The sequence below is a fragment of the Mustela putorius genome, unplaced genomic scaffold (assembly GCF_011764305.1).
Source record: "Mustela putorius furo isolate JIRA1106 unplaced genomic scaffold, ASM1176430v1.1 tig00000997_pilon_pilon_pilon, whole genome shotgun sequence".
In the NCBI taxonomy this organism is placed as follows: Eukaryota; Metazoa; Chordata; class Mammalia; order Carnivora; family Mustelidae; genus Mustela; species Mustela putorius.
Genome location: NW_025421527.1, coordinates 4,154,268 through 4,174,813, shown reverse-complemented (window position 1 = coordinate 4,174,813; position 20,546 = coordinate 4,154,268). Strand labels below are relative to the sequence as shown.

Below are 20,546 nucleotides of genomic sequence, written 5' to 3'. Positions count from 1 at the left end.
GGAGAAGCAGACTCTTTGCAGAGCAGAGAGCTGGAAGTGGGGCTCGATCCCAGGACCCTGAGATCCTGACCTGAGCTGAAGGCAGAGGCTTCACCCACTGAGCCCCCCAGGCGCCCCGAACAGTACATTTTTAAGTGGATACGTGTTTTATTGTCAGTCATGCCTCAGTAAAGCTGATCCGAGAAATCTCCGAGGGTGTCCGGCCTTGCTCTTTCCGAACCATGGTGGCTTTTGGGGGGCAGGCGGTGCAACCCGGGGCGGGAGCGCAGACCACGGCCCGAACGCTGCGCGGCCGCGGGCACAGCCGCCTCTTCCTGGGACGCACCGAGCTCGCGCTAAGGATTCGCGGACGCGGTCCACGCCGAGGGCTAGCGAGGGGGCGAGCGAGCCGGCCGGGTCACCAAGGTGTTCCCGGCCTTCGAAGAGGGCGGCGCGGGAGCGCGCTGTGGCCGCCAGGTGGCGCCGGCGGAGGTCGGGCCCAGGTCGCGGCGCGCCCCCCGGGCTCCTCCGGCCGGAGCGGAGGAGGCGACCCTGGGCCGCGGCCCGCCTCAGGTCGCGCGGTCGCCGGGCCGCCGGGGAGGTGCCCGCCGCAGACCGGCTCTTTGGCTCCCGGCGCGGGCCCACTTTGCGGCCCGGAAGGCTGAGGCGCGGGAGGCGGAGCAAGCCGGGGCCCTGCGGCTGCTGGGGAACCACGAGGGTCCCGGTCCGGGGCCCCCCGCTAGCTCCAGGGCAGGCCGCCACCCCAGCACCGCTCCCTCCAACTCGCGGCGCCCCCACCGTCCCAACACCTCCCCCCCTCCCGCCGTCCCTAGCCCCTCCCCGGCGCCCCCAGCTCCGGGCTCCCCCCGCGCCCCCAGCCCCGGGCCCCCCCGGAGCCCCCAGCGCCCCCCCCAGTGCCTCCCTCCCCCGGCATCTCCCTCCCCGGGAGCCCTCAGCCCCCCTCCCGCGCTCCCCCAGCCCGGGCGCCCGCCCCGGCGCCCCCTCCACACTTCCTGCCCCGCGGGGCCCGCCCCCTTCCTGCCCCGCCCCGCCCCGCGGGCCGCGCGCCCCGCCTCCCCGCCGTCCCGCCGCCCCGACGTCCCCTCCCGGCCGCCCGGCGGTCCCCACCCCAGGCCGGCGACAGCCCGGGTCCAAGGCAGGTGAGTGACTGTGCGCCCCCGCGCGCCCCGCGTCCCCCCTGCCCCGGGGAAGGGCTGCGGACGGCGAGTTCTCCTGCGTGAGGGTGCGGGCAGCGGAGGGGCCAAGGGCACTGGGGTGGCCCTCTGGGGGGACAGCAAGTTAGTGGCATGCAGAAAAGGCCTCTTCCCGAGCCCCCCCGGAGCGACTTGTGGGGGCGGGGGGTGGCATGCAGCCGGAGAGCGGGGCTTCAGGTCCTCTGCTAGGCTGCGGGGAGGCGTGAGTGGCCACGCAGGAGTTCGAATCTCCACTCTGCCCCTTCCCGGGCTGTAGGTCCTCTGTGCCCCGCGGGTCTTTCTGAGAGGGGACGCCCACAGCACCGCGCCTGCCCCTGGGGTCGCCGCAGGCTCAGCCAAAGGACAGCTTGTCTCCTCGGAGCCCAGGCCTGATCAGGGCTCCTGTCACTGCTGGGGTGGGGGCGGCTGACAGGAGACTTGACCCTGCAGGAGGGTGAGCCGCTGCTGGGATGTCGCTCCCTGGCACCCGAGGCTTCGCCAGTTGGGGGCACAAGAAGTTGGCCACAGGTCTCCCGCATCTGGATGGGCAGAAAGCCTTGGGCTGGCCGGGTCATAGGAGGTGGCAAGGCTGGGGTGCGGGAGGCCCGGGGTGGGGGCTACAAGACCACCCCGCAGCCCCACCCCGTCTCCTGCCTTCAACGCGGGATCCTCACTCTCCTGTCCTGACTTCTCATCAGCGGCCTCTCCCGGGGCTGGGCTATGACCCCGGTCCCTAGGGATGGGAACAGCTTGTGCCGGCCGGAGGTTCCCAGGCTCGGCCAGGCCACTGCCCCTGGAGGGATTGGGCAAGGGGTCAGCTCTCAGCCTGGCCTCAGCTGGGCCGGGCAGGGCCATGGCGTGGCGGGGGCTCTTCCCTGACCCCCGCCCACCCAGTCCACGCTCTAGTGCCCATGTGTGTGCGTGTGTGAGGCAGCGCAGCGTGTGTGGGGTGGCTCTCCTGGCCGGTCCCCTGCAGCTCCTCTCCCGCTCCCAGAGCACCCCGAAGGGTACCGGCCTACTTGCCGCTGTGGCCGGGGGCTTGGGGCAACCTTCCCTTCGTGGAGGAGCTCAGGAGGAGGCCAGGCTCACCTCTCTGGCCCCCTCTCTCCACCGGGAGGTGAAGCCCAGGGTTGGCCACTGTTCCTTCCCTCCCCTACCCCATTCCTATCAGGCTTTCCCAGAAGAGGAAACTGGCTCTCTAGGCAGAGATAGAGGTCGCCGGGCTGCTGTCTGCCTGTCCCCCACCAGCTGCTGGGGAGGGTGCTAGAGTCAGGCAGGGCCTCCACCACTGCGCTCCCCAGCATCTCCTCAGAGTGGCCTGGGAAACTCTGAGAAAGAGACTCCCTGGACACTGGAGGGCCTGGCTGTCCGAGCCCCGAGCCCCGCCGTCCTAGCTCGGCAGGGGGGAGTGTGGGCGCCATGCCTGGGCCGGGCCTAGAGACGCCAGCAGAAGGAAGGGGAGACCAAGAAGGAGAGAGGACGAAGATGGGGATGAAAGAGACGGAAACAGGAGAGCGGACAGTGACAGCGCGAACGAGAGCCAGAGGCAAGAAAGGGCGGACTTAGGCAAAGAGCAGAGACAGAGAGAAAGAACAGAAGGGCTGGAGGCAGAGGCGCGGGAAGAGCAGAGGGAAGGCCGCGGGAGGAGATGGGAAGGGTGAGCACAGGCTTCGGGGGCTGTCCCCAGTCCCCCTCCCAGTCCCCATCCCGGCTTTGCCCTGGCCTGGCTGTGTGACCTGGGGCTCGTGACGTCCCTTCTCTGGGGTATTTCTGAAGTGTGACAGCGTGCACTCTCCCGAGCGCGGGGGAGTGGGCAGAAACCAGCCGCAGCACACCTTCAGGGGGGCTGGGGACAGCTCTCCCGTGGGTGCCCAGACAGAGGTCTCCGGAGGGGACCAGTGCGTGCGAGGCTCTGGGACATGGGGCCTCCCCTGCCCCACATAGGGCCTCAGGGGCCGGTCCCTCTGACTGGATGGGAGTGTGTGGATGGCCAGGGGGTGGGGCCCAGTCCCGAGGCCCGTGGCACAGGACAGGGCTCTGGCCGGTGGGCCCAGCCCCTCCTCCCCAGGTGACTCAGGGCCATGCCGGACTGTGCTCTCATCGCTTAGGAACTTGGGGGCCCGCCGAGGACGCCTGCCTGAGGTCAGGAGGGCAGGTCTGGAGCCGCCTTTCCCTGCCGAAGGGTGGAGGCTCCTTATGAGCTGTTTCCGGTTTTGAGGGCCCAGTGCCACTGCCCCGTCGGGGTGAAGGCACGTCCCAGGGGCCAGGCATCCCTGCGGGCTGTGCTGGCCAGGGCCAAGGCCAGGGCCAAGGCCAGGGCCAAGGAAGGTGGAAAAGCGCCCTGGCCCCACAGAGCCCCATTCCCACGGAGAAGGCCAACCTTAATGAAAGTGCCACAGCCATGGTGGTCGGTGGGAGTCCCCAGCTCACTTGTGGCCTCCGAGCGGCACAGACAGAGGGCGCCCCAGCCTGTGGGGGGAGGCAGAGCACGAACCTGCAGTCCCAGTGCCGGCCTCAGACCGCACAGGACACCGGGGTCCCTCCTCTGGGGGCCTGTGGACTCATGGTTTGGCCTGGGTCTGCCCCACATGCCCCCAGAGGACTGACACGGGTGCTCAGCCTTTGGCTGGACTCGGAGGAAGTGTTGGTCCCGTCTGGTTTGGAGCCTGCCCTGGGTGGGGGGACTGGGGGGCTCGTCTGGGCCGAGGGGGCCTGCAGGCTGGTGCTCAGGCCGAGGGAGCGAGTATTTGCACCCCAGGGGGATGGCCAGCCAGCCGGTCTGGTTCCTGGGTACCCAGGAGCCGCAGAGGGCGTCAGACAGGAGCGGTGGCCAGAGAGGAGTGGTGCTTTCTGAGGGTATCTGGGGGTGCCAGGGAGTGGGACGGGAGGGTCTGGAAGGGGAGTCACCCCCCCCGGCCTGTGTATCTGGGGGTTCCCCTCCACCCAGTGCTTTGTTCTTTGAGGCGGATTCTTTTTTTTTTTTTTTTTAAGATTTTATTTATTTATTTGACAGACAGAGATCACAGCAGGCAGAGAGGCAGGCAGAGAGAGGGGAAGGGAAGGAAGCAGGCCCCTGCTGAGCAGAGAGCCCTATGCGGGACTCGATCCCAGGACCCCGAGATCATGACCTGAGCCGAAGGCAGCGGCTTAACCCACTGAGCCACCCAGGCGCCCTTGAGGCGGATTCTAATCCTGGCATTGCTGCTGGCCCCCCCGGTGGCCCTGGGCAAGTCGCTTTCCCGAGGCCTCCCCGTGACTGAGGACAGCGGTCAGAGGGCTCCTGTAGGCCGTGGCCATGGCAGGGCCTGGCCTGGCGTTGGCACTGGCCTCTGGGAGGCACGCGATAGACATTCGGTGAATCAGAATCCCCAGGTTTCCCTGTTTCCTGATGAGTAAACAGGTCCGGCTGAGGACCCTCTAGCTTCTGTTTCCTGAGCCACAGAGAACACAAGGCCGGCCCCTCACCCCTGCCCCCTTCCCGGCCAGCCTCTGGGAGCACACAGGCTTCCTGCCCCTCCATCCGGCAGACAAGCCTGGAGTGCTGGCGGCCTGGCTGGGTGTAGGCGGGGTTCTGCGCTTGCGCACACACGCGGATGCTGAGCCCTGAGGGGGCAGACTGGGGTCTCACTGCTGGGTGAGGAGGACTAGGTGATCCTGTCTCCATGGCCAAGACAGGCTTGGAAAAAAGCACAGAGAAACAGACGGACAAGGCAGGTCAATCCGGGGCCAGGTCCCCGTGCCTAGGCTAAGACACATGGCTTGGTGAACTAATGCAGCACGCCTGAGGGTGGCTTCCCTTGTGCAGTGAACACACTGCACAACTGTGCTGTGCCTGGCAACCTGGAGGAAAGGAAGGAGAGGAGCCCCTGGGGGGCTCAGTTGGAAAGGAAGGAGAGAGGCAGAAAGACACAGACCAAGAAACTGATGGAGGAAGATGAAAAAGGCAGAAAGCAGAGAGGTTTTTTTTTTTTTTTTTTTTTTTTTAAAGACTATTGTTTATTTGAGAGAGAAGCGGGGCACAGGAAGAGAGAGAAGGAGACCGAGGCCAACTCTGCACTGAGCGTGAACCTGACGTGGGGCTCCATCTCAGGACCCTAAGATCATGACCTGAGCCCAGTCGGGTGCTCCCTGACTGAGCCTCCTAGTTGCCCCAAAGCAGGGAGACTTTTTTTTTTTTTTAATATTTTATTTATTTGACAGAGATCACAAGTAGGCAGAGAGCCAGGCAGAGAGAGGAGGAAGCAGGCTCCCTGCTGAGCAGAGAGCCCGATGAGGGGCTCCATCCCAGGACCCTGGGACCATGACCCGAGCCAAGTCAGAGGCTTTAACCCAGTGAGCCACCCAGGCGCCCCAGCAGGGAGACTTTGATGAGAAGCAAAACGAAAACAGAAAGAAGAGGCTGAGAGCCTAGAACCTGGGCGGGGGTGGGGTTCTTCTGTCCCTGTGCCCGCACATGTCCGCGGAGCGGCTTCTGGGCTGCGGCTCTGCTCCAGGGGACTTACCGGCACTAATGGTTCCTACCCCCACCGTACCCCGCGAGGTGTGGGGGCCGCTGTCCCATTGCACAGATGAGGGAATGGAGGCTCATGGGCCTCCATGAGGTCACACAGCTTGTAAGTGCTTACAGCCAGGCTGTAAGTACTGTGATCTCTGGACTCTGTGACGGGACAGGAGGGGGCAGAGAGACAGAGAGGGGAGGGGGCTGGGGCACCAGGGGTGGGGGTCAGGCTGGGAGCTGGGTCCGCTGTAGCCAGGCGTCCTGTCTCAGCCCCGGCCTTTGGCTTGAAGGCCTACCTGGCGGGCAGCCCATTGTTCTTCTGAGGGATCAGGTTTTGTGGGGGGCTGGGCCCCCTCCCACCCCCACTTCCCTTCTCTGTGTCAGCAGCTAAGGCCCCATTCCCGGATCATCCCGGGGGTTCTTCAGAAAAAAACAAGAAACAGCTTTTCTTGGAATTGATACCCAAATGGTATGACAGTGCCAAGGGCAGGGGGAGGGGGAGGGGGGGCGACGGTGAGTGTGAATCCAGCACGTGGGGGGTCTCAAAGCCCTTCATCTGTCAATTCCCATCTTGATCTGAGGGACAGCTCTGCTGCGCCCAGCTCACAGGCTGCTGACCTCTGTTGACCCCCTCCTGGAGAAGAGTTGGGGAGGGGGGCTGGGCAGGGGGAGGTCCTCCCGTTCTCGGCCTCCTATAGACACGGTCACTCTCCTGTCCGGCAGGAGCGCTGCCCCCCCCAAGACCCAGACTCCTTTCCCTCCTCCCAAGGGGGCTGGGGCAGCGGGAGGACAGGGGCTCCCCCCCCCCCAAGGAATCCGCCTGAGCAGAAGGAGGGCCGGGGCTGGGCTGCGTGTGGGCCTGGAGGCCCGCTGGGGCATGGCTGGGGGAGGCCACGCTCGGGCCTGGGGGCGCTTGGGGCCCAGCGGTGGGGGCGGCTGCTTCGTGTCTGGAGGTGGAGGAGAGAAGCTCCGCTGGTTCCGGACTGGGAGCGCATCCCGTTCCCACGGCTCTGGTGCGTCCCGGCAGCCCCCCTCCTCCCGTCCGCCCCCGCCCCCTCGGCATCTCTCCCTCCGCATAACTGAGACTTTTACAAAGGGATGCAAAGCCCCTGGGATTCCCCTTCTGGGCTGGATTGATGGGAAGCACTGGGAGCGCCTGCCGGAGGCTGGGTTTGGATCCCACCCGCTGTGTGGCCTGGGCTGAGCACTTACTCCTGCCCATGCCCTCACCTGTGAACAGCGCGGCCTCCCATAGGGGAGACTGAGTCCCACCGCACCTGAGACGCGGGGCGGCTCCCTACCTTTCTCCACACAGTACACGAGGCCTGGGCCTCCAGGAGCCCACAGTGAGGGGGACTGGGGCGCCCTCCGTGAGGGCAGGACAGGAGCCAGCGCTGTCTGATTTAAAACCCTGGAGAGGTGGCCCCGGCGCTTGTGGGTCTGGGGGTGTTGGGATGGGCCCAGACGAAGTCTCAGAGATAAGCTGTGGGGCCAGGCTGGGGCTCTGGGCTCCTCGTCTGGCCTGGGATCCCCATTTCTTTGGGCTGAGGTTGGTCAGGCCAAACACTGCCCCTGCCCCTTCCCCTCCCACCTCACCCCTCTCTGCGGACCACCCACTGGTTGCACCAACCCCACTGTCAGGCCTGCTCCTGACCCACTGGGACCCTGGTGCCTTCTGGGAGCCTGAGGCCCTTTGAGAAAACAAAATCTTCCCAGGCCTCCAGCCCCCCATCAGCCATTATCAAGGTGAACCCTGGATGGGCGGGGGATGGGGGGGTCGAGCCCTCCTCATTGTCCCCTGCCCACCTCCTAAAGCCCCCAGGTGAACCATTTCCTCTCGACCTTGGATTTCGAGGTGGTGACTGGCAGGAGGGGCTACCGTGAGGGCCCCTTGCTCTGCCTCAGGTCCTTCCTGTTGTGGGGCATGTGCCCCCCCAGCTTGGCACTCCGGGGACAGGGGTCCAGGAGAGGGGTTGCTGGGTGGCGGGAAATCTGGATCCCTTCAGACCGAGCCCCAGTCCAAGGACAGCTGGGGGCCCAGGCAGAGGGTGCTGTGACAACAGGGTAGGGGAGGGAGCTGTGTGGAGGCTCAGGATCCCGCAGCGGCTCAGCCACGGGAGGCCCCACGGGGACAGTCAACTGAAAGCCGGCACCACGGATCCTGGAGGCAGGCCCTGGACCTGGGAAGGCAGCCCTTGCAGGGCAGTTGTGGAGGGGCTCGCTGGGGGCGCAGGCAGAAGCGGCCAGGTCTGTTCGGGAGGGGAGGAGGGGTTGCCCTGGGACAGACCCTCGTGTGGCCTGGCTCTCTGAGGACAGGCTGAGTCTCCCCCTCTCCCCTTCAGAGGTGGCTTGGGTGCCCAGCTCGGGAGACCAGCCCCTGGCCCAGCCCCCTACATCCCTCCCTCTGAGTTCAGGGTGTGGGGAGGAGGGAGCCCGTGACCCCGCTCCCTGCTGGAACCCGTCTCTGTTTCCTGTTTTCAGGCTCCGCATCCTGAGCGCTGGGATCCCCCAGGACACTGCCAGGTCCCCCAGGCCCTGCCCCTGCTTCTCTGAGCCTCTCAGGCCGCAGGATGCCCTAGAGAGCTGGTGAGCGCCCTGAGGCCTAAGGGTGGAGGGAGAAGCACCAGGAAGGCCAGCGGGGGGTGGGGGTGGGGGTGGGGGGACACGTGCCCTGGGGGAGCTGTGACAGGGACACCCGTCATCCTCAGTGGGGACAGCCCCTGGGCCAGCAGCTGGGAGGTGGTGGGAGACGGGGGGGGGGGGGGGGCATCTCTGGGGCCGCCGCACAGGGGGACGTGGGGCGAGGTCTGGTGCGTCTCTGGGCTGCGGGGACCCTGGGAGTGTGTGGGTGGGGGGCGCGGGCGGGGCCAGGGAGCAGGCATTCCAGAATTCCGGAGATACTCCGGGGGTGGGGGGTGGGGGGTGGGGAAGGGGCCAGCAACCACGACCTTCCCGGGAAAATTGTAAGCAGATGTGGGTGCCTCGGGGAGGCGGGGAGCAGGGAGCCCGGACGAGTTTTAGGAACACGGAACACAATCTGACTCCGGCTTCGAGGGTGGGCAGGCAGGAGCTCAGCCCCTCCTGCGCGAGGGAGCCAGAGCGGACCCAGCTGAGGTCCCGACCTGCTCCCCACCCATCGGGCGAGGCCAGAGCGGAGGAGAAGAGAGGAGCCGCTTCCAGATGGCTGAGGGGGAGGCCAGAGCGACCTGGGGACCACTTCCATCTGAGGCCGGCTGGGGGGCCATAGCTGTGGGACCTGCCGGCCTATGGGGCCTCTGGCGGGGTGGGGATGGGGTTCTCCCTGGCCTGTGGTGTTTGGTGGTGTTCCTGGGGTCAGGAATCCCCCGGAGCAAGCTGGATTTCAGGCTCCTAATGTGTCCTCTGTGACCGGGCACCGTGGGCTCCCTGGAGCCCGTGGAACTGCGCCCAACACCGTGGATGGGAGTGGCCTCCTTCGAAGTCATCGGACAGGCCCTACTCCGCAGGCCCCCAGCTGCATCAGAGGGATTTGGCCCCACCTGCTGGTGTGCAGTGACAGGAAGGTCCCCTCCTGTGGCTGATTCCACGATGGGCTGCCGGGACCGGGGATTATTTCTCCAGCGGGGCCCCAGCCCCTGTGGGCTTCCCGCACGACTTCCCATTGGCTCCAGCTTCCCACTCTGTACCGGAGTCCGGGTGCCCTGGGCAGGGCCTGGAGGGGCTCTGGGATCTGGGCAGGAGCCCTGCCTCTGGGGGCCCTGGGCCGGGGCTCAGTGAATGGTGCTGGGAGGACAGGTGTCACTTGGGGGAGACGGGCAGACGTGAGGACTCAGGCAAAGAAAGGAGGGAGCACGGCCAGGCAGAGGTAACAGCCGCCTGGGCAGGGATGTGACCTTGGGGAGCAGAGCCCACCCCCCCGGGCAGGGGGCTCGGGGGCAAGAGGCGAGAGCCTCGTGTCTTCTCCCACCTTTTGGTCCCTGCAGATTCTCAGTTGTCCGTCGCCTGCCCCAGAGCCTGGCCTTGGCGATGTTACCACCTCTGTGCCCCCTGCAACTCCTGACCCTGGGCCTGGGGCTGGCTGGAGCCCTCAGCCCCAGTGACCCCAACACCTGCAGCTTCTGGGAAAGGTGAGGGTCCCCTGTGGCTTCCCCGGCTGCCCCCCGCCTCCGGGGTCTCCTCTCCCTCTCCTTCCCCGCCTCCCTGCCTCTCCCCAGCACCCCCCCAGGCCTCCCTAGTCCTCCCTCCCACGCCGCCTGGTCCTGTCCCTGCTCTTTCTGCTCCCCTGCCGGGGCTACTTCTGACCTGTCCTTTCCTGTCCCCACCCCCTGGTCCCCCGGGAAGCCGGCTGCAGGACACAGTGCAGGTGGGAGCCATTCCCTGTGGAGCAAATAGGGCCGCGGGTCCAGGGGGAGCAAAGGGCACAGGGTTGGGGAGCAAGGCCCAGGTCAGGGCTTGGCCAGAAGTGTTTCAGCCCATCTCCGTCCGCTGGGCCCAGGAGTCAATTCCAGCTCCTGCCATGCAGGGAGGAGGCGGGGGGGGGGACTGGAACGCTCTGGTGCTGTAGGCTGAGGAGAGAGCAATGATGAGGGGGTCCCAGAAATACTCCGATTCCGGGAAGACCCCTTCAGGGGGAGGGGGCCAGGACAGGGGTTCCTCCTAGGCTTGGGGGAGCAAACCCACCTTCCCCAGCATGGCCAAGCCCTCACACCCCTGCTTCCTGAGGGCCCTGCGGCAGCGCGAGGCCTCCCCCGCCCTGACCCCTGACCCCACCCCTGTCCTGCAGCTTCACCACCATCACCAAGGAGTCCCACTCCCGCCCCTTCAGCCTGCTCCCCTCAGAGCCCTGTGACCGGCCCTGGGAGAGCCCCCACGCCTGCCCCCAGCCCACGTGAGTGCCCGCGGTTGCCTGCCCCCCCACCCGCCGTGGGCTCAGCGCTGGCTCAGCGGCCAGGCTCTCCATACCCTCCTTCTCTTCTTGGACACTTGGGGGAGCCAAGGAAGCGTCTGGCCTCACTGAAAGGGAGTGGGGGGGCTCGTGTGGGCATGTGTGCACCTGTGCGCGTGTGTGCGTGTGCGCAAGTGTGCGTGGGGGGGTCAGTGAGGGAATGCTCCTGCTCTACGGGAGCAGGGGCCTCCCAGGGTCGCACAGTGCTTGTCTAGTGTCAGCGGGGAGCGCTGAGGGCCACCTTCGGGGTCCCCTAGGGTCGTCTACAGGCCGGTGTACCGCCAGGTGGTGAGGACGGAGCACCGGAAACGCCTGCGCTGTTGCCAAGGCTTCTATGAGAGCGGGGACACCTGTGTCCGTGAGTCTGTCCTTCCCTTGTGCTTCCCTGCTGCCTCCGGGCTTGTCCCCCCCAGCAGCGGCCACTAGCCACCTCTGTCCTAGCTGCCCCCATGTTTCTCCCTCCCCTCCTCTCCATGTGTTGGAGCATCTGTCTCTGTCTGTCTGTCTGTCTCAGGGCTGCCTGTGTCCCTCTGTTGCTCCGAGTCTGTCTCGCCCCGTTCCTGCCTCTGTTGCTGTGTGTCTTCCACTAGGCTCACCTGCCTGGCGCCACCACGCAGCCCAGAGTGGGCCGCCACACCCCACGGGCTCCCGGCGGGAGCCTGCTTTGCCTCTCTCCCCTCCATCAGTCACCGTCACCGTCACTGTCACGGTCACTGTCACTGTCGACTCCTGCCCAGCCTGCCCCGCCCCCACCCACTGATGTCCACATAGCCGTCAAGTCTGGTTCCCTCCTGAGGGTCCCCTTTCTTTCCCAACCATGGTGCTTGGACAATGTCACCGAAAGGGGCTGGGGAGCCTGGACTCTGAGCTTCTGTCAAGTTCTGGCCTGACTTGCTGGCCCTGTCTTCTGTGGCCACTTCTTCCAGGCCGAGGTGCTGCTCTGGGAGGGTCAGGCCCCCAGGGTCCGGTTTCCGAGGGGGAGAGGCTGGTGGGGGCAGAGGAAGCGGTTCTCACTCCCTCGGTCTCTGCCCCAGCGCTCTGTGCCCAGGAGTGCGTCCACGGCCGCTGTGTGGCTCCCGGCCGGTGCCAGTGTGAGCAGGGCTGGCGGGGCGACGACTGCTCCAGCGGTGAGTGCTGGGGGGCTGGGGGGCTGGGGAGCTGAGGGGCTGGGGAGCTGGGGGGCTGGGGGGGAGGGCCGGCCGCACCTTCTCTACCGCTCACAGGGGTTTAGCACCCCAACACTCCAAGAGCCTCAGAGCAGCCAGCTGCCTTTTCCGAAGTGGGGCACAGGGCATGGGTTTGGGGAGTGGGCTTGGACTCATGGAGGCTAGGGAGGGGGAGACCCCTGGTGACCCCCTTCTGCCCTCCTCATCCTGCAGCCTGTGCCCCAGGCGTGTGGGGACCTCAGTGTGACGAGCCCTGCCACTGCGGGAACAGCAGCTCCTGCGACCCCAAGAGCGGAGCCTGCTTCTGCCCCTTGGGCCTGCAGCCCCCACGTTGCCTCCAGCCCTGCCCCCCCGGCCAGTACGGCCCCACCTGCAGGTTACGCTGCAGGTGCCACGGAGCGCCCTGTGACCCCCGGACCGGAGCCTGCTTCTGCCCCCCGGAGAGGAAGGGGCCCAGGTGCACAACGGGGTGGTGGGCACAGGACCACCTGGGCCTATATGCAGATTGAGGAGACGGGCTGGACCCCCAGTGGGACAGAATGGAGAGGCCAAGGTCCTTGTCCCAGCTCTGCCACCGACCCGTTGAGCGAGCTTGAGCCCATCGTTGAGTCTCTGTGAGCTGTTCCCTCCTTGTAAGGCGACAGCAGGGTCCTCCAGCTGGGAGGCTCTCTGTGCGGATGACAGAGCCTGCGTGTGTGAGCAGGTGTCCCCAAGTGGGGCTGACACGGTCCCAGAGAAGCCTGTCGCGAGGAGGTGCAGGCCGGGTGGGGATGCATGGGGCCTCATGGAGCAGCTCCAGCGCGGAGCCCTCTGGGGCAGAGAAACCAGGGCAGGCAGATGTGTCTGGAGGGGACTGGCAGCGCAGGCTGCTTGCCCTACCCCTTCTGGTGGTGCTGGCTGTCCCTGCCATTTCTGGTCCTGGAAACCTTTGCTTTCTGACTCCTCCGGGGTGGGGGTGGGGAAAGTGGGGGGAGGGGAGTGGGGGGCACGACACCCGCAGGCTGGCTGCCACACTGAGCTCTGAGGTCAGGATTTGCTCCCCCGGGAAGCACGGGGCAGGGGGCAAAGGGGAGGCCCGTGCTGCTTGTGCCCGCCCTGACCTCACTGCTTTGCCCAGCAGCTGTGAGATGTCCTGTCTCCCGGGCCCCGCTGGCTTCTGCCCCAGAACCCAACCTTGCCACAACGGGGGTGTCTACCAGGCCTCCCAGGGCTCCTGCAGCTGCCCACCTGGTTGGATGGTAGGAAGGGGGTGGCCTGCACGGGGAGCTTCTCCGCAGGGCGGGAGGAGGGGGTGTGTGAAGGGGGTGGGCTCTGTGACCCTGCAGGGTGTTGAGGGGTGGGGGTATCAAGGGGTCCAATGCCCACGGGGAGGGGCTGTCCATGTTCCACCTCTCCAGGGCACCATCTGCTCCCTGCCCTGCCCAGAGGGCTTCCATGGACCCAACTGCTCCCAAGAGTGCCACTGTCACAATGGTGGTCTCTGCGACCGATTCACTGGCCAGTGTCGCTGCGCCCCAGGCTACACGGGGGATCGGTGAGTGGCTTTGGTGGGGGCGGGAGAGGGGGGAGGGTGCGTGCCCTCAGACTCACTGGGCAGGCCCCCAGGTGCCGTGAGGAGTGCCCCGTGGGCCGCTTCGGCCAGGACTGTGCAGAGACGTGCGACTGCGCCCAGGGCGCGCGCTGCTTCCCGGCCAACGGTGCGTGTCTGTGCGAACACGGCTTCACTGGGGACCGCTGCGCCGAGCGCCTCTGCCCCGACGGCCTCTACGGCCTCAGCTGCCAGGAGCCCTGCACCTGCGACCCAGAGCACAGCCTCAGGTGTGGCGCCGGAGCGCGCTCAGGGGCAGGACGCCAATGGGAGAGGCCCTGGGCGCTGAAGCCCGGGAGCCCGACCCGAGGGCGGGACAGATGTCACAGAAGGGAGAGGGAGGGGCCTCGGTAGTCGGGGCGCGCTCGGAACGGTCCCCCGGGTCGGCGAAGCCCGGCGCCCGCCGCGCCGAGGAGCCCGGGAGCCTGGGGAGCCCGGGGAGGCGCGGGAGGCGCGCGCGGACCCCGTCAGACAGCGCCGCCCGCTCCCGCCGCAGCTGCCACCCGATGAGCGGGGAGTGCTCGTGCCTGCCGGGCTGGGCCGGCCTGCACTGCAACGAGAGCTGCCCGCAGGACACGCACGGGCCCGGCTGCCAGGAGCACTGCCTCTGCCTCCACGGCGGCGTGTGCCAGCCCGACAGCGGCCGGTGCCGCTGTGCGCCCGGCTACACGGTGAGGCGTGGCGCGGGGAGGACCCGGAGGAGGGGGCAGCGGAGGGGCCGGGCCGCCCCCTCACCGGCCCCCGCGCCCCCGCTTTCAGGGCCCGCACTGCGCCAGCCTCTGCCCCCCCGACACCTATGGAGTCGACTGCAGCGCGCGCTGCTCCTGCGACAACGCCATCGCCTGCTCGCCGGTGGACGGCGCCTGCGTGTGCAAGGAGGGTGAGGGGGCCGGGTCTCCGGGGAGGGGCGGGTCGGGGGCGGGGCCACGGGCAAGAAGGCGGGCCCGAGCGCAGGGGCGGGGTCCCCGGGCCGCCGCTGGACGGTGGGAAAGTCGCCAGGCCACTTCCTTCCTGGAAAATCCACTTTGCTTTTTTTCAACCACAAAAATCCTACTTGCACTGAAAGGTCCAGGCCAGAAGGCACCTCTTGGGCGAGCATCCCTCGCCCTCAGTCATCAAGAGCCACAAGTTGGGAGGGCCTGGAAGGGCTTCTGAGATCCACGCGGGGGGCCGGTTGGCAACCTTTAGGCTGCGTTCTGACACGGCTTGAGTTGTGTTTGGGTGGCTCTCGGTGATGTGCAACCCGCCTCTGGGCTCCAGTCCCCACTCCTCCCTGTAGTCTTACAGGTGATCTGCATTACTCATTTAGGTACCTGGTGTGGGGTTTGCTGCCAAGCCCCCCTGCCCCCCATTCTGCAGGCCCCAGAAGGGATTGGTGGACCACCAGCAGCCACCCAGCGTGTTACCGGTGCACACGCTTGCCTCCCGCCTGGGCCTCGAGCACCCCCACGCCCACTCTCAGCTCCCAGCCCAGAGCGGGGCACAGCTCCTGCCTTGCCTGCTTGGTGGGGGGTGGAGCTGGATCCCCATGCCTCTCTGTGGGGCCCCTCTTCCAGGTTGGCAGCGTGGTAACTGCTCCGTGCCCTGCTCGCCTGGAACCTGGGGCTTCGGTTGCAACGCCAGCTGCCAGTGTGCCCACGAGGCAGCTTGCAGCCCCCGAACCGGAGCCTGCACCTGCACCCCTGGGTGGCACGGAGTGCACTGCCAGCTCCCCTGCCCGGTAAGTGCTCAACAGCCCGTCTGCCCGCGGGCGGGCAGGTCACAGCAAACTCCGGGCTGACTGGCCTGCCCCACCCTCCACTCCCTCTCCAAGAAGGGGCAGTTTGGCAAAGGCTGTGCCAGCCGCTGTGACTGTGACCACTCTGATGGCTGCGACCCTGTTCATGGACACTGCCAGTGCCAGGCCGGCTGGACGGGTGAGCACTGAGGTGTCCTGGCCCCAAGTCCCCCAGAGCTGGGGGATGGAGCCCACAGGGAGTATGTCCATCAGAGCCCCTGTGGATGTGAGTGGGGGGGGGCTGGCCAGGCTCGCCATACCTTTCTCTCCCACAGGGGCCCGCTGCCACCTGCCCTGCCCTGACGGCCTCTGGGGAGCCGACTGCAGTAAGAGCTGCACCTGCAAGAACGGGGGTACCTGCCTCCCGGAGAACGGCAATTGCGTGTGCGCCCCTGGATTCCGAGGGCCCTCCTGCCAGAAGTGTGAGGCTCCCGCTCCCACCCTCCCTCACCAGCAGGAGGGTGCAGGGCGATGTCTGATGCCAGAAGCCCCCCACTGCTCTCTGGGCGTCTTCCACAATGTAGAGAAGGGAGGGCGCTGGTGGGGTCCCGGGCTGACCCAGGGGTGGTCCCTGCCCCCAGTCATCACCGGCCCTTTCCCCCCAGCCTGCCAGCCTGGCCGCTATGGCAAACGCTGTGTGCCCTGCAAGTGTGCCAACCACTCCTCCTGCCACCCCTCGGACGGGACCTGCTACTGCCTGGCCGGCTGGACAGGCCCCAATTGCTCCCAGCGTAGGTGGCGGCTTGTGTGTGAGAGTGCGTGTGCGTGCTGAGCACTGGGCTGAGGACTGGAGGCTTCCGGGCCCACTTGGGGTCCATGGTTTATATAAAACAGACAGACACTCTAGTATGGCCCAGGTGCCCCAGGGTGCAGCTTGGGACTTCCCTCTGCAGGGTGGCCTGGGAAGGGCGCTGTTGGTCTGGGCCCAGGGGCCGGCGGTGGGTGAGGGAGCCCTGAGCTTGGTTTCACAGGTTTTTCTTTTTGCTTCTGCGTTTTTCAATTTATATCTATTTATAAGTGGCTTCTTCCCCACAAAAATGCATAAATAACATTATGGAACAGATGAGCCCAGAGCCCCAAGTACGGCAGGTGTTGGAAGGAAGTGAGAAGCGGTGACCAGAGAGGCTGAGTGCGGGCTCGGGGGCTCGGCGAGGCGACGGAGGGCGGCGTCCCCGTAGAGTTCCGGGCGGGCTGCTGTTACGTTGGTCGCTAGTGTCAGGTGCACAGAAACCGTGACTTAAAGAGTACGGACACTTACTTCCATCTTAGGCTAAAGAGAAAAAAGAATCAGAGCTGAGTGCGGGGGAGTAACAGGCCCGTCGCTTGTCCGGCCCTGGGTACCCCATTTTGAAATGGCTGTTAGAGAACCAAACGCAGGTTCGAGTGGGCAGGTGGGCTCTTGATAAGCACCCACGGGTCACCCATGGCAGCTGTGGTTCCAAACCTTGGTGTCCCCAGGAGACCAAGGCCGAGCAGATTCAGTGAGGCTGGGGGCTGAGTGTCCGTCCAGGGGGGGCTGGCCCTGCCCCGGCAGACAGCCACTTGTCCCCTGCAGCATGCCCTCTAGGACACTGGGGAGCTGACTGTGCCCAGTCCTGCCAGTGTGGCCATGGGGGCACCTGCCACCCCCAGGATGGGAGCTGTTTCTGCCCCCCAGGCTGGACAGGACGCCTCTGCTTGGAAGGTACCCACGGAAGGGGAACTCGTGCCCTGCCCCCCAGCCCAGGGAGGAGACTGCCGCTTTGGCCCCTCACCACACCTGCCTCCCTACCAGGCTGCTCTCCCGGGACGTTCGGAGCCAACTGCTCCCAGCCATGCCAGTGCGGTCCAGGAGAGAGGTGCCACCCCGTCACGGGGGCCTGTGTGTGTCCCCCAGAGGACAGCGGTGCCCCCTGCAGGATTGGTGAGTTCTTCTCCAGGGCCCCCTTGTCCCCAGGGCACCAGGACCCAGACCCCTGGTGCTCCCAGCATCCCTACTGGGGCCTCTCCCGTGCCCGTGCCCTGCGCACCAGAGTAGACCCAAGACACCAGGCTGAGTGGCCACCCCGTGCCCCTAGGAAACCAGGAGCCCTTCACCATGATGCCTACCTCTCCTGTGGCCTACAACTCGCTGGGGGCGGTCATCGGCATCGCAGTGCTGGGCTCCCTGGTGGTGGCCCTGCTGGTGCTCTTTGTTGGCTACCGCCACTGGCAGAAGGGCAAGGAGCACCGGCACCTGGTGGTGGCCTACAGCGGGGGGCACCTGGACAGCTCCGAGTACGTCATGCCAGGTGAGCTGGCCTGGGGGCTGGGACGGGGCGGGGGGCAGGGCTCCCTTGTCCCTCCCCCCTTCCCGGACCGGAAGATGGGGAGGGCGCCATCTGCGTCAGAGGGGAGAGGAGGGGTCAGAGAGGCCGGCCGCTGACCTGCTGCCGCCCGGCCCAGCCGCTGTCCCGGGCCTGGGGCCTCTCTCGGGCCAGCCGGGTCACCACGCGCCTTTGTCTGTTTGTGCAGATGTCCCCCCGAGCTACAGCCACTACTACTCCAACCCCAGCTACCACACCCTGTCACAGTGCTCCCCAAACCCCCTGCCCCCTAACAAGGTCAGTGCTGGGGGCGTGGGGGCCCTGCTGAGGGGCGGGCCCAGACCCGGGTCTCTGGAAAGCTCCATCCTGGCCTGCTAGGCTCCCTACTCCATGCCCTCCCCGCCTTAGGTTCCGGGCAGTCAGCCGTTCGCTGGTTTCCAGGGCCTGGATAACCACAGCACCCTACCCGCGGACTGGAAGCATCGCCGTGAGCCCCGGCCAGGGCCTCTGGAGCCGGGTAAGAGCCTGGAGGCTGAGGCCTCTGGTGCGGGTGGGCGAGTCAGAGCCGGGGGCTCGTGGGAGCGGTTCCAGAGGAGGGGGGTGCCTGTGTGCTCAGGGACCCCACCTCTTCCTGCCCCTCCGGTATTGGCTGCCTGCACCGAAGCTCTAGCCCCAGCTCCAGCAGCTCTGGTGGCCCAGTCCTGTTCTCTGGCAAAGGCGTGGGCACAGGGGTGAGGGGGCAGGCTGAGCTGGGGGCTAGGAGCCCGGGCCCCCACGGAGCCTGACTTCCTTCCTCTCCCCTTAGGGCCCATCTCTGAAGAGGGGCTGGGGGCCAGTGTGGCTTCCCTGAGTAACGAGAACCCCTATGCCACCATCCGGGACCTGCCCAGCCTCCTCGGGAGCCCCCGGGAGAGCAGCTATGTGGAGATGAAAGGCCCTCCTGCAGGGTCCCCCCCCAGGCAGCCAGCTCCGGTCTGGGACAGCCAGCGCCGGCGGCACCCCCAGCCACAGAGAGATAGTGGCACCTATGAAGAGCCCAGCCCTCTGACCTATGGTGAGCACCCCTTTCCCCGTTGGGGCAGGGGGGCTGGTGGTGGCCAGGACGGGGGGGGGGGAAGGAAGGGTTAGAGGGAGATAGCAGCGGGAACACGGCGTGGCAGCAAGAGCTTGGGCTCTGGGCTCCAACCTGGGCTCGCACCAGGCAGGAGGTTTGGGACATCAGCTGGCCTCTCAGAGCCCGTGAGCAGCGTCCCTGAGGGTTTGAAATGGTCCAACAGCACCTGACTTGAGCAGTCGGTACCCAGGAAAGAGGGGAATGAGGTTGGTGACAAAGTGTCCTCACCCTGTGAGGTCAGGGTGGCGTCCCTGGCTGGCACTAGGAGGAGAGGTGTGAGGAGGGAAAAGCTGTCCCCCATCCTGTCCCCTCTCTGTCCCCAGACCGAGACTCTGTGGGCTCCCAGCCCCCACTGCCTCCGGGCCTGCCCCCTGGCCACTACGACTCACCAAAGAACAGCCACATCCCCGGGCATTACGACTTGCCTCCAGTTCGGCACCCCCCATCACCCCCGCTCCGGCGCCAGGACCGCTGAGGAGTCGTGGCATGCAGGGACCCACATAGGGACTCCCCTGCTGAGGTTGGAGACAGAGCCTGCTGGATGTACCCTGCCAGGAGCAGGGAGAGGACCGACAGACCGGGAACTTGCCGATTGCTAGAGGAACTGAACGTGGAGAGGACAGGGCCTGGCTCCCAGCTTCCAGCCTGGGGGACCCCGGTCAGCAGAAAGCCCACATTCCCTGTTGTCCGTGCTCCAACCTGTGGCTCCCCAAGGCCCTGGGGCTCTTGTGTGTAAACAGGTGGGATCAATGTTGCTAGAAGTTTGATTTCAGACTAATGTTGAAAATGTATACGGGGTTCCTTGCCTGTGCACTCCCAGCCTGGGCTGTGTGTGTGTGTGCGCGCGCGCGCGTGTGTGTGTGGCTTCAGAGGGTTCTAGGCACACAGCCTGTTCTGTGACGTCGAGAGGCCAAACCCGTCAACTCTAGCAACAGCCCGACGGTCCTGCCTGCATCCATCGCTGGGTACCTGCTCCAAGCAACTGCTCAGAATGCCAGGTGGTGAGGGGATCTCGGTCTGAACATCTTCATGGGTGCCCCATGGCTCTCAGACGAGTCAGAACTGTCCAAGGCTTTGCTGGCCTGGCCGGTCTCTTCAGCCTCACCTGGAACTGTGTTCACAGTCACTCTGTTCCAGTCACCCTGGACCCCAGGTCCTACGAGCCACACTTCTTCCTACCACAGGGACTTGGCACATGCGCCCTCGTCTCTTCCCCTCTCACCTGCTCACTGCTGCTCGTCCTTCACATACTGTCCTACCGAAGCGCCTCTCGCACTGCACGGACTACAGCTGGGCGCCTTCTCCGGCGCCTGGAGGCCTTCAGTACCAGCTCTCTCCGGGATGTGTGGTTTCTTTATGGGATGGTTGGATTCATCTCTGCCTCCCCCACCAGGCGGTGGGTTCCCTGAAGGCAGGAATCATGTATTGTGCCCAACATTGGTTCCCCTTGGCACACAGCAGACACTCAATAAATGTTCCCCCAAAGGCGGAGAGGCTGAGTGAGCGGAAAGTGCCGGGATAAGCGCTCGTAGGTGCCCAGGTGCGGGCCAGCCGCGGGCCGGGAGCACACAGGCCCGGCTTCCGAGGAGCGGCCTGTCTGCAGGGCGGGCCGGCGCTGGGAGTGACCCTGGGGGCTGCAGGCGGGAGAGGGGCCGCTCAAATGGGGGCCCGCCGCCGTGGAACAGGCAGGGTCTACACTACCCGCGGACACCGAATCCGGATCTACTAACTGCCCACGCTTCCCAGACGCTAACTAGACGGGTCCAGCCCAGCGCCGCGCCTTTCCCGCGAGGACCCTCTCCTACAGCGCCGCGGAAGTGGATCTGTCCCCACCGACTCTTCCGCCCAGTTCCCCCCGAATGCCGCGTCCCTCACAGGCTCGCGGCCTTCCAGGGCGCCGCGGGCCGCGTGGACTCGGAGCGCCCCCGACGCCGCTCCTCCCTCGCGCTCGCTCCGGGGCCCCGCCCCCGGCTGCTCCGCCCCGGCCGTGGCTCCACCCCTAGCACCCGCCCCGGGCTGTGA

At 66.4% G+C, this 20,546-nt stretch overlaps 1 protein-coding gene across 4 annotated transcripts; it reads left to right on the top strand.

Annotated features, from left to right (window-relative positions):
- Positions 1 to 1,057: 1,057 nt before the first annotated feature.
- On the top strand, positions 1,058 to 20,015 carry PEAR1 (platelet endothelial aggregation receptor 1). Of its 4 annotated transcripts, XM_045086706.1 has the most exons (24): positions 1,078 to 1,139; positions 1,450 to 1,626; positions 8,152 to 8,256; positions 9,633 to 9,776; positions 10,433 to 10,537; positions 10,852 to 10,952; positions 11,629 to 11,721; positions 11,974 to 12,217; positions 12,881 to 12,998; positions 13,158 to 13,294; positions 13,366 to 13,578; positions 13,845 to 14,019; positions 14,108 to 14,228; positions 14,905 to 15,068; positions 15,162 to 15,264; positions 15,401 to 15,547; positions 15,731 to 15,856; positions 16,681 to 16,809; positions 16,900 to 17,028; positions 17,183 to 17,395; positions 17,619 to 17,707; positions 17,819 to 17,927; positions 18,216 to 18,464; positions 18,848 to 20,015. In XM_045086706.1, exons 4-24 carry the CDS (start codon positions 9,676 to 9,678, stop codon positions 18,997 to 18,999), a joined length of 3,018 nt encoding a protein of 1,005 aa, XP_044942641.1. In that variant the 5' UTR covers positions 1,078 to 1,139; positions 1,450 to 1,626; positions 8,152 to 8,256; positions 9,633 to 9,675; the 3' UTR covers positions 19,000 to 20,015. The 4 variants fall into 4 exon arrangements, with proteins under 4 accessions (XP_044942640.1, XP_044942641.1, XP_044942644.1 ...); XM_045086705.1 differs by lacking the exon at positions 1,450 to 1,626 and having other exon boundaries at positions 1,058 to 1,139; XM_045086709.1 differs by lacking the exon at positions 1,450 to 1,626 and having other exon boundaries at positions 1,093 to 1,139; positions 17,852 to 17,927.
- The last annotated feature ends 531 nt before the right edge of the window (positions 20,016 to 20,546 follow it).